Source organism: Panthera pardus, unplaced genomic scaffold, assembly GCF_024362965.1.
Source record: "Panthera pardus isolate Hobbes unplaced genomic scaffold, ASM2436296v1 HiC_scaffold_11, whole genome shotgun sequence".
NCBI classification, from domain to species: Eukaryota; Metazoa; Chordata; class Mammalia; order Carnivora; family Felidae; genus Panthera; species Panthera pardus.
In genome coordinates, this window is record NW_026526666.1 from 100138443 (window position 1) to 100153201 (window position 14759).

Here is a 14759-nt window from a genome sequence, read left to right on the forward strand (position 1 = left end):
GCCGCTGCCACTCCGGCCCACTGTGAACGGAGGGGATCCGGTCCCCCCCTGGAGATGATGACACCCACCAGGCTCCCTTCTGCCTGCCACACCCACCAAGGAGCCCCGTGCGCTGGACGCACCCTGTGGAAGCCTCGCGATCCCAGCCGCCAGCCCCGTTCTCCTCTCCTCACCCACAGGCACCTGTCTGGGGCCCCACAGCACACCGTCCCGAGCCTGTCTCGGTGACTCTCCCCCAGGCCCCTGCTGGGGTGGCCTCCCGGCATTACCGAGATGACCCCGCTCAGCACCTCCTTTCGGGGGGAGGCACCGATGTCTGGTGACCTGTGGACGATGACGCCTGGACAAGCCCTGAACCCTTCCAGCTGACGATTCTTGCCCTGCTTTCCTGACTGCCCTTCATTCATTCATTCATTCATTCACTCATTCACACACCGCCTGCACGGTACATACCCAGAGCCTCTGAGGTCTGGGTCCTCAGCGGACAGGTCAGGGACGGCTGGGCAGATGGGGGAGAGAACAGAGGGCAGTCCCCTTCTGTCGGGGGCCGGGCAGGCAGGCTGACGGCCTCCAGGGCTCTGGCAGTGGCTCCACAGAGCCGGTAGGGGCCTCTGGAGGAGACATTTAGGCCAGCACCTCCTGAGCGTGTCCACCAAAACCTCCTTCTGTTGTCTGCACAGCCCTCCCTCCCGCCCTTCTGACTTGCTTTCCAAAAGCTTTGGTCAATCAGGGGCGCCTGGGTGGCTCGGTCGGTTAAGCGTCTGACTCTTGATCTCAGCTTAAGTCGTGGTCTCCCGGTTCGTGAGTTTGAGCCCCCTCCACCGGCACAGAGCCTCCCTGGGATTCGGTCTCTCCTTCTCTCTGCCCCTCCCCGGCTTGTGCGCTCTCTCTCTCTCTCTCTCTCTCTCTCTCTCTCTCTGTCAAAACAAAAATAAATAAATAAACTTACAAAACAAAACAAAAAAAGCTTTGGCCAATCAGGAGGAACGGTCCAGGTGAAGCACTAACCAACAGCCAAAGCAGCACAGCGCTGGGCCAGCCAGAGCCGGGGCGGGCACCCCGAGTGATGAAATCCCGGCCCTACACGGAGGGATCTGCCCTCTTGCTTGGCCCGGATCGCCTGTCGGGTCGGCGTCGGGCCCCCGCTGGGCTTCCTGAGACACCCTCCACCCCCACCCCCAGCTGCAGTGGCTCTTGCGTTCCCTGCCACAGGTGACAGCCCCATTCTCGCAAGGTGAAGCCCTCGGTCCCCAGTGGTGGGCAGATGGCTGCCCACCAGGGCGCCCAGGGCGACATGCCCTCAGGCTGGGGTCTAGGGACAGGGAGTCGCTTCTGGCCATGTCCTTGGACGCACTCTGATTTGACCGACTTGGGCCACAGGACCCCCCGAACCAGTCGCTGCGGCTGTGGGCACTGGATGTCTTGAGCCGCCAGGACCCCCGGACACAGTCCAGGGAGGCTCACCGGGGGGGGGGGGGGGGAGCAGGTACGGGTGACTCTCCAGGACCGCCTTCACGGACACTAGCTGGGCCGCGAAGCCTCAGGTGTCAGTAGGCGGGGAGCCTGCCTCCCCGTGTTTCTGGAAGGACGGCACCACCTTCCCTGCAGAGAGTGGGAAACCGACACTGATTTGTCCCCCAGCTCAGGGCCACCCCCCCCTCAGGAAGTCTGTTCTCTGCGCACTTCCCAGGCAAAGTCACGGTCAAGAACTGACTACGGCCTCTGGTTTCCAGCCTTCATTACCGCCCACGGGCCTTCCCTTCTTCCACTGGGGACTCTGGGCGTGTGTCTGTCCCCTGTGCCTCTCGGTCCCTGGGGACCTCGCCCCTTGTGGATGTGCCTGCGGCTCCTGGTGCTGCCTTGTGAGGTCACCAAATGTGCCTGGGTCCCACAACCAGCAAATCTCTGGCTCCTGTACCCCCAGTAGTTCTGGAGTTTCGTTGGACTCCCCCAGAGTCCTTATGTTCCTGGGAACATGGCACGGGTTGGAGGTGAAAATCAGGCAGAGGACACAAGAAGACCAACAACGCCATCAGGCCCTGCGGACTTCAGAGATGCTCCCTCCTGGTGCCGCCCCCTCAGACACCACAGCACGCGTCCTCTGGGCAAGGTCTTCCCCACCTGTCGCGCTGCCACCAATGCTGGGGGGACCGTTTAGGGACCTATGAAATCCAGTCATGGGGCGGGGGGCGGGCTGAGGGCCCTCAAGCAAATGGGATGCAGCTGGTGGGGCCAGACAAGCCCGTGTCTGCAGTGGGGACGTAAGGATGTAAGCAGGTCCTCACCCCCAGGACCTAACTGTCCCTCCCCCACTGCCAGAACAAACCCAGTGCCGTACCCAGTACCAGGTCCGTAAGCCGCCCCACTCCATCTCCCGGAGGAAGAACGAGCGCAAGGGTTTTGGCAAAACGATTTTATTGTTTACAAAATAAGTGTCACGTCTGACATACAAAAGTCATTTTAAAAACTCGGTTCTGAATGCGTCTCACGGTCTGAGACATCTTTAAGTGGCCACTATTTCCATAAAAACCGGGGGCAGTTTCTCTTTGCACAAAAAGGCAGGGCACATTCCTGCTGCTTGGCGGAGAGGAGCCTTCGTGCCCGCAGTCTCCCCACCGCACGCGGGACGCAGTCCCTCTGGGAACGGAGCCCCCCGTGGCACAGAAGCCCAGGACCGAGTGTCCCGGTGTGGGACAGAGAGGCGCCCGGACACGGCCTTGGTTCCCGCGCCGGCCCCACACCCCCTCCAGGTCCCTCGCTGGCACCGGACCCACTCGGCCTTCCCGGCTGGAAGCACGCGGCCCTGCACTCCGTCCGGGGCAGCGACCGCTCTCGGGCCCAGCGGAGAGGCCCTGCCGGCTGCGCTCAGCCCTGTTCTTCCAAGAGGACGGGCCCGGGAGGGGCAGGCGGTCAGGGCGCACCTCATGGCGGGTGCCCTCGGGGCCCTCGATCAGCGCTAACCCAGGGTCCTGGCCTCTCCCAGTTACGAATCTCATGACGTTTTACGACTGACCTTTCTAGGCTGACGTAGCGGTACAGCTAAAGACCCAAACTGGACAAATTTGTGCCGTGTCTGTCTACACTTCCGCTTTCAAAGCTAACATTCAAATATGCTCCCCTGGGCTCTCGGCCCAAGAAAATGCGTTTCCTTGGCCCTACACCAGAGGGGCAGACAAGGTGCAGAGGCTTCCTTTCGAACACCTGAGAGCAGCACGAGCGGTCCGCGCAAAGACCGGCCTTGGGAATCAACAAGTAAGCAGAAGCACAATTAATCTAGACCTCCGCCCCGTCCAGCCTTCTGGGCAGACACAGAGGCGCGGACACGTCCCAGGATGGGGCGGGGGATCCGCTTTGCCAACAGATGCGCCCCCGGAAGCCGGCTGGAGAGGAAGTTTCCCCCAAAGGGATCGTTCTCCCCAGATTGCTAGGATTTCGGAAATGCCTCCTCAAATCTCTCGCTGCCCCTGTCTCGTGCTGGTGACAGCATTACTGAGCTTGCACCTTGCGTAGCGACAGGCCTGGGACCTCAGGTGCCGCGCTCACGCGCTCACCCCCCACCTCGGGCTGCCGGTGCGGGGGGTGGGAGCGCAGGCCCCGGAGAGGACCTCGGCCACGGCCGCGGCAGGTCCTCGGGAACACAAGCTGCTCCCTGGTTCCTGCTCCCCAGGGGAGGGAAGGCAGCTCTAAACGGGGGCGGCGCCCTGCTCTAGCTGACCGGGCTCCAAGAGGCGGGGGAATCCAAGACCATGCGGCGCCCACCTCGAGCCCCATGCCGGCAGCACGAGGCGGACGCCGGACCACGGGGACTGTGGCTTGGGTGACCCACCGGTTGGCAGAGGGAAGACGGCAGGCAGGGCCCTGACCCTCTTCCTCCAGGAGGGGCCACCTGGAGGGTGGCCAGGGGGGCACGGGAGGGGGACAGGCAGCAGAGGCTACGGGTAAGCATGCGGCCGGCCGGCGGCCAGCCTGGCGACACTGGGAGGCGGCCGCCCTCTTAAGGCCCTGGCCCCTCCAGCCTTTGTGTTTCAAAGGGTGAGCGCGTGCAGATGGCGCTAGCCTGCCGAGGGCGCCACTGGCCTTTCCTGTGCCTTGCTCCTTCCCGAAAATGCTGCCAGGTAGCCCTCCTTCCGGAACACGCTGCCAGGCAGCTTCTCTCAAGCGGACTGAGTTCTGCAGGGTCCCGGGTGCTGAGGACAAAATCGAACTGGATAAAACTGATGCCGAGTCTGCTTATGTGAGGCTGCATATGTTTTTATGGGAACAAATTGTTTGTTCCGGAAAACTGAATTGCACGCAACACCCCGCCCTGCCACACACACACACACACACACACACACACGGTTCTGTGGAAGCTTCTCCCTTTCTCTGTCACACTGTCCTCAGCTCTCTGTGCCAACGGGGAGAGGAGGGACCCAGGCAAAGCCCTGGGCCTGGGGACACGAGCCTGTGCCTTCGGGAGCACTCCCCTGGAGGAGTGTTCCCAGCCAGGTCACTGGCAGAGCTTGGATTCTGCGGCTAACGGGGGTGGCGGTGGGAAGAAGCCGCTGTCTGCAGAGACAAGAAGCAGGGAGGGTCATCAAGACGCGACTATTTTCACGTGCGGTTAGCAGAAACCTTTGCTCCCAGATCAAAATCAGACTCTCAGCCTACAACCACCTGGAAAGTCCCTCAACTCTTTCCCCACGACAAATGGTAATATGCTCGTTCTAGAGATGCTAATTTGACGAGGAGGGGCCCTTCCGCCTCGCCTCGTCCAGGTCGACAGCGACGGCGAGGGCACACAGGCCGCTGACTGCCTCCCCAGGGAGCCGCTCCGGAACCGGAACCGCCGTTCTGGGCAGGAGGGGGCGCCACGGGGCCAGCACCCCTGTGGTCATCAGAGGCCTCCAGCTTCAGCTTCCAAGCCATCAGTAAACAAGGACCCCTCCACTTGCCTCACGGGGTGGCTGACAGGGTAGCAGAGACCGAGCGAGCAAAGCCTGAGTGACGGCTGACTCCCCAGAGAAGGTGTGTTTCTTGCTGAGGATCGGGGTCCAGAGAGGGTGAAGGCTTTCACCCCCCGGGGGCCCGGTTCTGAGAACGGCTTCTTCCCAGCACAGGGACAAGGGAGGGAAAGGGAGACTCAGACGCGGAGTTACTGGCTGTGTCTCCTGGTGGCCTTTGCTGGTGTGATTTTTAAGACGGCACTTGACCGTGGAGAGGAGGATCCTGAGCCCCTCTGCCCCCCCCCCCCATCCCGTGCACACAGATGAAGGGGGCATTCTGAGGCAGGGCCCTCCTCTAAGCACCGGACGTCCTGGGCTCACCCCCGCACCGACTCACTGTAATTCAGAATGGTGACATAAGAAGCCTGCTGGCCCTACATCCTGGAGGCCTCCGTGGGCACGTGGGGGGCCCTTTCTCTCAGTGCTGCAGCCGCAGAGGACGAAGTTTCCCAAGGAACACACGGGCGGTGCTCGGGGCCAGCAGCCCAGGGAGGCAGAACGTGAAAATGGGAAGAAACGCACCCGGGAACTGCTAGGAGGGGGCTCCTCTCTGGTCACACGTGGAGAGGGCAGGGATGGCGCGAGAGCGCCCCCATGTGGTCACAGGTGGCACCCGGCCTGCAGCCACCCACGTCCTCTCATGCCCGCTGGCCAGCCAGGTGCCTAAAAGCTAAAATGCCGACCCTCCAGAAAGAGAGACTTCCCGACCCGGCACTGGGGTTCTGCCTCGCCAAGGGGAGCTCTGTTGGTGCAAAGAGAGGTGTCCTGTCTGGACGGGTCGCTGGAGGTCAGGGGAATTTTAAGAACAGAGCCTTCCACATGGAGAGCCCCCCTCCCAGGCACCAGATTCACACGCACACATCTCAAAGCGAGACCAGAATTCTTTTAAATCCATCGCCTTGAAGGAAGTGTAAACAATCAAAAGTAGAGAAACAGATTTGGCCGGGCTCCTCCTCCCCAAGGAAAGCTCTCTGTGGGGCACCCACACCGGACACAACGTGTGACTTTAAAACAAGACAGCAGTCACAGAAAGATCGGTCTCATTCCTTTACAGTCCTGTCTTGGGGGCATGACTCTGCAGGAAGCTGGAATACAAATTCAATACGTGAAAATATTTTTTAAAAGAATTTCAGACTCACCGCCGTCCCCCTCCCCCGCCGGAACCTTGGGGGTTTCGGAAAAACAGGCATTACTGACCCACCACTAACCAGGAACAGAGCAGCCACGCTCCTCTTAAAGAGAAGCTACCTATTTCTTTTCCCAGCTCTTTCACAGTGTGTTAGCGGGAGGGGACGGTGGACAGCAAGTAGGTCGCTCCATCCGGCATCATCCACTGGGAGGGAGCATAGTCGGTGGGACGCCTGCCCCCTCCCCCCCACCCCCCATGGCCCCGCGAACCCGCCATGTCCCCTAGTAGGCCGCAGCTGCCCCACCGAGGGGGCCTGACTCCCGTCTGGTCAGATCAGAGCACCTGGATGGTGGGGACCGTTTGCACGGTGTCTCTCCCCACATATGATGTGTCACCATCAGAGAAAAACTTAACTGGATCTTTCCTGGTAAAGCAAGAGGGTATACTGAGAGTGGAAACGCCCACCAGAAGTCCCCTGAGGTACAGAGGACCCTCATAAGTGGGGGATCCCTGGAATGGCCGAATCATCTCTGCGCACCGTGCATCGCGAAGGGGGCAGGGGGCCGGCTGGAGGAGGGAGAGCAGGCGGGGACCTCCCCCGACGCAGAGAAAGCTGCGAGATCTCTGGGACCTTTTAACTTCCTTGTGTTTGTTGCTGTGTAACGCTACCATCCAGCCCTCTGGGGGGCAGCAGAGAGACCGAGGGATGAGAAAAGACCCCACCATCGTCAGAGTCAGAACCGAGAGGAAGGGAACCCAGAGGGAGCAGGAGAGACAGCCACCAAGAGGCCAGAACAGAAGGCTAAATGTCAGAGGCTCAGGAAGAAGGGGAGGAGGGGACAGAAGAAACGGCGACTCGGCCAACTCGAGGTCTCCGGACAGTTCCCAGCAACCTGCTCTGCGTGGGCTCTGCACCCGGTGGACACCTGTGTCCCTTCTCTCTACCATCCGTGGTCTGTTCCCGTGGGAGCCAGCTCAAGGATCACCCCCTCCGGGAAGCCTTCCTGGGTTAACCTAATCACGGCGTTCTTGCCGGAGTTGGGAGCCTTCCCCCCCGCCCGGTTCTGTGCTGCTGGTGTTCATGGGGAAAGGCCACAGGTACGCTCTTAGGGTGGATACTTCTCTCCCGAACGGGACCGGAAACTTCTCAAGAGCAGAAACTCCGTTTCTTCCTTGCACCTGTGTCTACCCACCACAACTAGACAGGGACCGTCAAAGGGACTGGGATAAGGCCTCGTCCTTTCCTCTCTGGCGGCCTAGCCCCGAGGCATCGGGTTCCAGGCAGCCAGGGCAGGTGGCAGGACGGGGAGAGGGGACAGTACGGGGAGAGCGAGAGCGGGAGTGAGCAGAGGCCCCTGGGGCCCTCATCCCAGAAACGCCTCATAGTCCATGTACCAAACCAGCTGGCCGGAAGTAGGCAGGACGCCCGAAATGGGCCATTTCTTGGGCTCGTGGCCCACGCGGCTCACCAGCACGGTGATCTCACGCTTCACCCTGCCCATGACCAGGACCGCCACCTTCCTGGCGCGGTTGATGAGGGGCAGGCTGAGGCTCATGCGCTGGAACGGCCTGGAGGGGCTCTCGGTCAGCACGACCAGCTGCTCGCCGTCCAGGCCGCTGGGCGACTGCGGGAAGAGGGAGGCCGTGTGCCCGTCCGCGCCCATGCCCAGCAGCACCAGGTCGAAGCTGCTGTTGGCCACCAGGGCCGAGATCTCGCTGGCGTACGTCTGGGCGCCCTGGTCCTCCTCGGCGCACAGCCGCTGGCGCAGATGCACGGGCATGGGGTGAATGTTGTAGTAGGGGACCCTGATGTGCTGGAGGAGGTGGGTCTGCAGGTGCTGGAAGTTGGACTCGGGGTCCCAGAGCGGGACACAGCGCTCGTCCACCAGCCACAGGTGCGTGTGGGCCCAGGGGAAGCCGTAGTGCCTGGTGGCCAGCTGCTGGAACAGGGGCACGGGGCTCGAGCCGCCGGACAGCGCCAGGTGGAACGCGCCAAAGCGCCGCACGGCCCGCACGGCCGTGGCCTCGATGTCGTCGGCCAGCTTCGCGATCAGCTCCTCGGGCCAGGCTGAGATCAGCGGGCTCTCTCGGTACCTGGCCTTGAGAACCTGGAAGCCGCTGGGCATCGGCGCGGGGCCGGGCCCCGGCACCAGCTGCTCCGGCTGCTGCTGCGAGAAGCACAGCCGGGCGCCGCCGAACTCGAAGTCCAACAGGTGCCCGTTCTCAGCGCCTCCCGGGTAGAGGCGCGGGACCTCGTGGGCCAGGCCGTCCAGCAGGGGGGTCCAGAAGCCCCAGGAGGCCAGCAGGTTCTCCGTGGTGACGAAGGAGTCCTTTCGGCCGTGGAAGATGTGAGATATGAGGACGGAGTAGGCGTCCTGCTCCCTCACGGGGCTGTAGGCATAGAAATCGGACAGCGGGCGGCCGAAGAGGCGGAGCCCCGGCCGGGCCCCCAGCTCCTTCCAGCTCTCGGGGGGCAGGGAGGGCCTGAACAGGTTCCGACTGACCAGCACGGCAGGGCTGCCCAGCTCACCGTGTCCGATGTAGAAGACGATCTGCCGAGGGAGGCACCGGCTCTGGTCGGCGACCCAGTGCTCGTCGTTCTGGACACAGTAAGCCTGGTTCCTGAACAAGATGCGCGCGTAGCCCACTCTCTCATCCAAGGCTTTGCCGGACATCAGGATGAAAGGGACGCCCTCCCAGCGAAGGTTGTCCATGTGAACGAGGACGCCTGAGGTGACAGGGGACGGCAGGGCTCACGCTCTGGCACAGAGAACCAAGGACTTCCCGGGGCGCCGGCCTTCCCTTCCTCACCTCCGCCAGCCCTTCTCCTTGCTGCCCCCTCCTGCAGGCAGCCTGTGGAGCACCCGTGACCTTGCTATGTTCACCCTTTCCAGCATCTTCTCCTGCCAGCCAGCGCTCGAAATGCAGCCTCTGGGCCACCTCGGACTCCCACCTCCGTGAGTGAGGTACCTTAGAGTCCCAGTCCCCCTGAGAGACAACCAAAGTCTCGCGGTGGGGGTGAGGTCGGGCCAACCCCGACTCCGGCCGGGAAGGAACGCTTCCCTCCAGTCCGCAGAGCACCCAGGGGTACCTGAGGCAGGGTGGTGTGCGGGTAAAGGGGCCTGCAGGGCGCCGTCACGGCCGTAAGAACCAGAAGCTGAGCGTGCTCCTGACGTGTGTTCCTAGCCTGGTTTTCCCAAGTCCTCTCTCTGCACGACCCTGGGCAAGTCTGTGCCACCCTCACCGAGCCTCTCATTTCCTGACCTTTAAATGGGGATGATAATCATACCTGCCTCGCGGGTTTGTGCATGCGAGGATTTAACGAGGTAACATGCAAAAAGTGCCTGGCACGTCGTAAGTGCCCAATAAACAGCCACTGCTCTTGTAGTGGAGTTTACTGCCTGCGACATTAGGGAGCCAGCCCTCTCCAGGAACGCTCTGGGCCCGTGGAACTGTCCATGGGATGTCGCCGGTGGACATCTGTCTGAGCCGCAGGGTGACTGCCTGCTGGAGGGGGCCCGGGCTGGGCCCGGACACAACCGCAGCCTCACTGGGGGCTAGATGTAAGGGGGGGGCCAGGTCTGAACCCGGCTCAGAGAGCTCTGCGGGTGTGTGTGGACGTGGCCCGAACCGAGATGACTACCGGGTGCCCTACCCCCACACGGACCCAACAGGTGACCTACCGCTTTAAGATGGGGGAGGCCGGAGAGCCAAAGGAATCTCCTCCTCGCCGACAAGCACCCTCGTGAACACCCCACCCGAGGTCCCTTCCAACCCAAAGCGAAGCGTGTTTGAGCCTGGAAAGCTGCCCCCGGCGGCGGCTGCCCACGCCCGGCCCCCGAGCCCACCTGCGAAGGTCGGCGTCAGGCTGTGGAAGCTGTCCGGCTTCTGCTGCTCTCTGCGCACCTGCTCGCTGTATGCCTGGTACTGGCCCAGGACGGCGCTGCCCTTCTGCAGGCCCCGCAGAGCCCGGAAGGCCCGGAGCTTGTGCTGGAGCACAGACTCTGAGCTGCTGATGTTGTGGGGCAGCTCCATGGCCACGAGGGTGAGGACCTCGGTCAGGTGGTTCTGGAGCACGTCGCGAATGACGCCGTACTCCTCGTAGAAGCTGGTGCGGCCTGTACAGCAGAGAGGAATCAGAGGCTGTAAGGAACAGTCAGCGGGGTGCCTGGTGATGGGGGCGGGGGGGGGGGGGCTTAGTCGGCTGAGCGTCCGACTCTTTGTTTCAGCTCGGGTCACGCTCTCACAGGGATCGGGCCCCGCGATGGGCTGTGCACTGGCAGTGTGGAGCCTGCTTGGGATTCTCTGTCTTCCTCTCTCTCCACCCCTTCCCCACTCATGCTCACTCTCTCTCTCAAAATGAATAAGCTTAAAAAAAAAAAAAAGAGGGCAACATGCCAGACTTCCCCAAGGCACACCTGGCCCCCTGTCCCTGCCGCCTGCCCCTGCCGTCTTCATCCCCCAGTCCGTAGAACTTCCAAACATGACTTATGTCAGAGCAAATCTCAATTAAGAGAAGGAAGGAGGGTGTCTCTGAACACTCTAAGTGAAGCTGTCAAACCCTTGGGCCTTCCCGGGAATCTGCACAGTGAAGGGTCTGGTCCCGGAGAAGGCCAGACTGCATTTACCTGCAGATCTGTGGCCGGACTCCCGACCCTCCCCAGGCGTCAGCTGGGAGGGAGGTGTGGCCCCGCAGGAGGCCGCAGCATCGAGGCGAGCGCCTGGGCTCTGGGCTCTGGCTGCCGCCTGCTAGCGTGGTCCTGGGCGTTACCCGACTCCTGGGTCTGTCCCTGCATCCCGCCATTAAGTGGGGCTAACAGGTGCCACCCCGTTACCAAGGGCACAAATGTGCCAGGCAGCGTGCAGGGGCCGAGGAGGTCCCTGTCCTCAGCTTTCAGTGGGAGGGAGGAAAAAATAAGTCAACGAAGGAATTAGAGACAGAGAGTCAGAAGAGGGCAAAGGGCGGGTCCTCTGAGGGCAGGGGAGTCAGCGCTGCCAAAAGCGAGGGAAAGACTGGCGGGGAAGCCTTCGGGCGCAGACAGCCCGAGGCGGGAAAGAGCTCGGCTGGGAGGGCCTAACGGAAGGTGAGCAAGACGGAGAGGCCAGGAGGGCAGGGGCTGGTGGCACGTGGGTCCGCATTCAGAGGAAGCAGGTGGGGAGAATGATGCAGGAAGAGACACGATCCTGGCCCACTGCGGGGAGAACGGTGCAGGCCAAGGAGGCCAAGGAGGAGGCTGTGCGGTTGCCCCAGCGGAAAGGCAACCGGGCTGGGGCTGATGTGGCAGCAGAGGAGCCGGAGGGAGTGGACGATCTGTTCTGGGGGCAGAAGTGACGGGACCTGATGACCGCTGGGGGTAGGCACAAGAGAACTGCTAGATTTGGGGCCTGAGCCAAGGACGGGCAGCGGTAGAGGGCCACGGGGAGAGGAACAGTCTGGCGGAGGGGAAGCCATGAGTTCCCCTGGGTGTGTTGAAGACTAAGACATCCAGGGGAGGACGCCGAGTTGGCAGGTGGACAGGGTGACAGGGTGAAGGAGAGCGACACAGACAACACCGAGCACAGAGCCCCGCGGCGGCAGCCCCCCACCTGCCCACAGGCTCCCGAGGGGCAGCGCCCACGGTTATCCCTGTTCCACGCCGGAGGGAAGAGCCAGCCGTCTAGGGCTCGTCCCAGCAGAGTCGGGAGCTGGCCGAGCCCACGCTCGACTCCACAATATCCTCCGGACGCAGCACGAGGTCTGATTATCGGTGCCTCGGATACACACAACCCAACAGGCGTAGAGCTTCGGATTCAAATGCACAACCCCTCACATGGCCTGGTTCATATTCCGCCGACCGGCCAACGCCCAGGCCGGTTCGGAGCCTTGGACAGAGAGAGTCTGCCATCACGGCAGGAGGGGCAATCGTCCGTCAAAGGCTTTGTGTGAATCATCTAGAACTCAGGATTGCTTCTTTTGCCCGGCAACTCCTAATGCCCTACAAGTCTCGGCTTCTGGAGGGTTGTACTGACCTCTTGGCCTGCACCCCCGGGGCTGTCCGGGGGCCCTGTCTTCCACAAGCCCCGCTGACTGCCTCAGTGCCCGTCCGTCTCTCCCCCTGCCACGCACAGGAGTCCCGCAGAATAGGCGCCGCACCTGTCCGCCCACTGCTGCTGGCCTCGCACCCGACACGGCCCCGCAGCCGCACCCACGGGACACCGGGCAGCAGAGAAAACGGACATCTACACGTCATCACGAATCAATCGCAAAAGTATCACGTCAGGAGGAAGAAACAGGATTGCTTTGATAAAATAAAAATTTTGAAAACAGGATAGGAAATGACTACTATAAACACAACGTCAACAAACGAAAAGTACGTCTGGCAGTCAGAAATTCCACGGATGGGTTTTATGGATAAGAAACATCTGAAAAGAGTCAGTCATGAGAAGACAGATCTGACGAGACTATCCTGACTGCAGGATAAAGGGGCAGAAAGACCCACACTCACACGCAATCACACACACACACACGCACACGCACGGTATGCCTCTCCTTCAGGATGAAACAATATACTGTTTACGGAATCAGACTTACCCACAAACAATGAAGACAGTAACCTACCCCAGATCTGGAATAGTGAAGGGGAGGAAATGGGACAGAATTTGGGGAAAGACACAATAAAGCTCTTTTTAAAAACAGGGCGCCTGGGTGGCTCAGTCGGCTAAGCGGCCAACTTCAGCTCAGGTCATGATCTCAGGGTTTGTGAGTTTAAGCCCCATATCAGCCTGCTTGGGATTCTTTCTCCCTCTCTCTCTGCCCCACCCCCCACTTGTGCTCTCTCTCTCTTAGTAAATAAACTTAAAAAATTTTTTTAAATGGTTTGGTTGGGGGGCGCCTAGGTGGCTCAGTCGGTTGAGCGTCCGACTTCAGCTCAGATCACGATCTCACGGTTTGTGGGTTCGAGCCCCATGTTAGGCTCTGTGCTGACAGCTCGGAACCTGGAGCTTGCTCCAGATCCTGTGTCTCCCTCTCTCTCTGCCCCTCCCCTGCTCACTCTCCCTCTCTTTCAAAAATAAATAAATAAATAAACTTTTGAAAGAACGGCTTGGTGGGTACACTCGATGTGTTATATCGTAGTTCTTACACGTCCTACATATATTTAGTATGAATTCTTTTTGATCTAGTTAATATTTAATTCAAACAAGCAAAAAGAAGTGGCCCCTAATTCAGACCTGGCTGGCCCCGCACGCTCCCTCACAGGAGCCACCCGGGGTCCTCGGCACCAGTCCTGAGCCACCTGCCCCAACCAGGCTCGTGGTGCGTGCTCCTGCCAGCTGGGCGGCGAGGAGGGCCAGGCCATGACTGGCGGAACGTGCCCTGAATTCAGCCCAATGTGCCACGCCCGACGGAACACCGTGTCGCGGGGCAAGAAATGGACCCAGGAACCTGCTGGCCAGAAGGCACCTCTGTCCTCAGGGGCAGGAGTCTGACTCTTGCTCTCGGCCAGAACTTGAGGGTGCAACCCTGGCCACGCTAAGCCCTGAAAGAGTGGGAGAATCCAGCCCGGCTGTGCCAACCGAAATGCCCAAAGTGCCCGCCCGCTGAAACGGTGCCTGAGCTCCTCCAGCCCCACAGGGCTCTGGTCTTCAAAGTTCTTACGATACGGCTGAGAAGAAGGACATCAAGAACAGATAATAACTATATAATAACAGTGTTCATCAGTCCCTTTACTCCTCACAATACTGATATATAAGCAGGTCTTACTTTTAAAATACAAGTTTTAAGGGACACGTGGGTGGCTCAGTCAGTTGAGTGTCTGACTTCGGGCTCAGGTCGTGACCTCGCAGCTCGTGAGTTCGAGCCCCACACGGGGCGCTCTGCGGTCAGCGCAGAGCCCGCTTCGAATCCTGTGTCCCCCTCTCTCTCTGCCCTTCCCCCACTTGCGCTCTCCCAAAAATAAATACATATTTTTTTAAAATACACATTTTAATTTTAAAAATACAAGGAAACGAAGGTTCAGAGAAGTTAGGTGACTTGTCCAAGGCCACAGAGCTGACAAAGAGGTAAAAATGCGATCAGACTCGGGCAGTTAGCTCCAGAGCCCGCAATTCTTACCACGCAAACGCCTCCTTTTTAACTTCCTACCACTCCCAGTTTTTAACAACCATACAAGTGAACGTGCCACTCGGGAGGGGGGTGCTGAATGGCATGAGCACCAGCGGATGTCAGGAGTGGAGTGGGGGAAGCAACCTGAGCTGGGCTCTGGAAGGATGGCTCTAGGTCAAAGGTCAGGGACCCAATGCCTGCCGGGGCCGGGCCACGGAGGCCCCAACACACGGTTCATACGACGACGTAAGCCCGGCCTGGCAGAAGCAGCCAGTCTGTGACTCGGAACAGCAGAAATCGAGCGCGAGCAGACAGACAGGGCCTTGGACGCTAGACTGAGAGGTCTGAGGAGCTATATTAAAAGTTCCTGACCACAACCAGTTGAGCAGAATCACCGTAGGCTCCACCAATGTCGCTCCTACGTGTGCACCCAAGAGCAATGAAAACACACGCCCACACAAACACTTGTACACGGACGTTCACGGCAGCACTGTTACAATCGCCGAGAAGAGGAAGCCACCCAGACGTCCATCAACCGATGGATACGTAAAATGTTATCATT

At 60.5% G+C, this 14759-nt stretch overlaps 1 protein-coding gene across 11 annotated transcripts in view; it reads right to left on the reverse strand.

Annotated features, from left to right (window-relative positions):
- Positions 1-2398: 2398 nt before the first annotated feature.
- H6PD (hexose-6-phosphate dehydrogenase/glucose 1-dehydrogenase) overlaps positions 2399-14759 on the reverse strand; it is a 31613-nt gene continuing 19252 nt past the window's right edge. For all 11 annotated transcript variants that reach the window (XM_019461297.2, XM_019461299.2, XM_019461303.2 and 8 more), the window contains 2 exons: positions 9963-10232; positions 2399-8842 (listed from right to left, as the gene is read on the reverse strand). In XM_019461297.2, coding sequence (XP_019316842.2) covers positions 7479-8842; positions 9963-10232 — 1634 coding nt within the window. In that variant the 3' untranslated portion in view covers positions 2399-7478. The remainder of the gene's footprint in view (positions 8843-9962; positions 10233-14759) is intronic.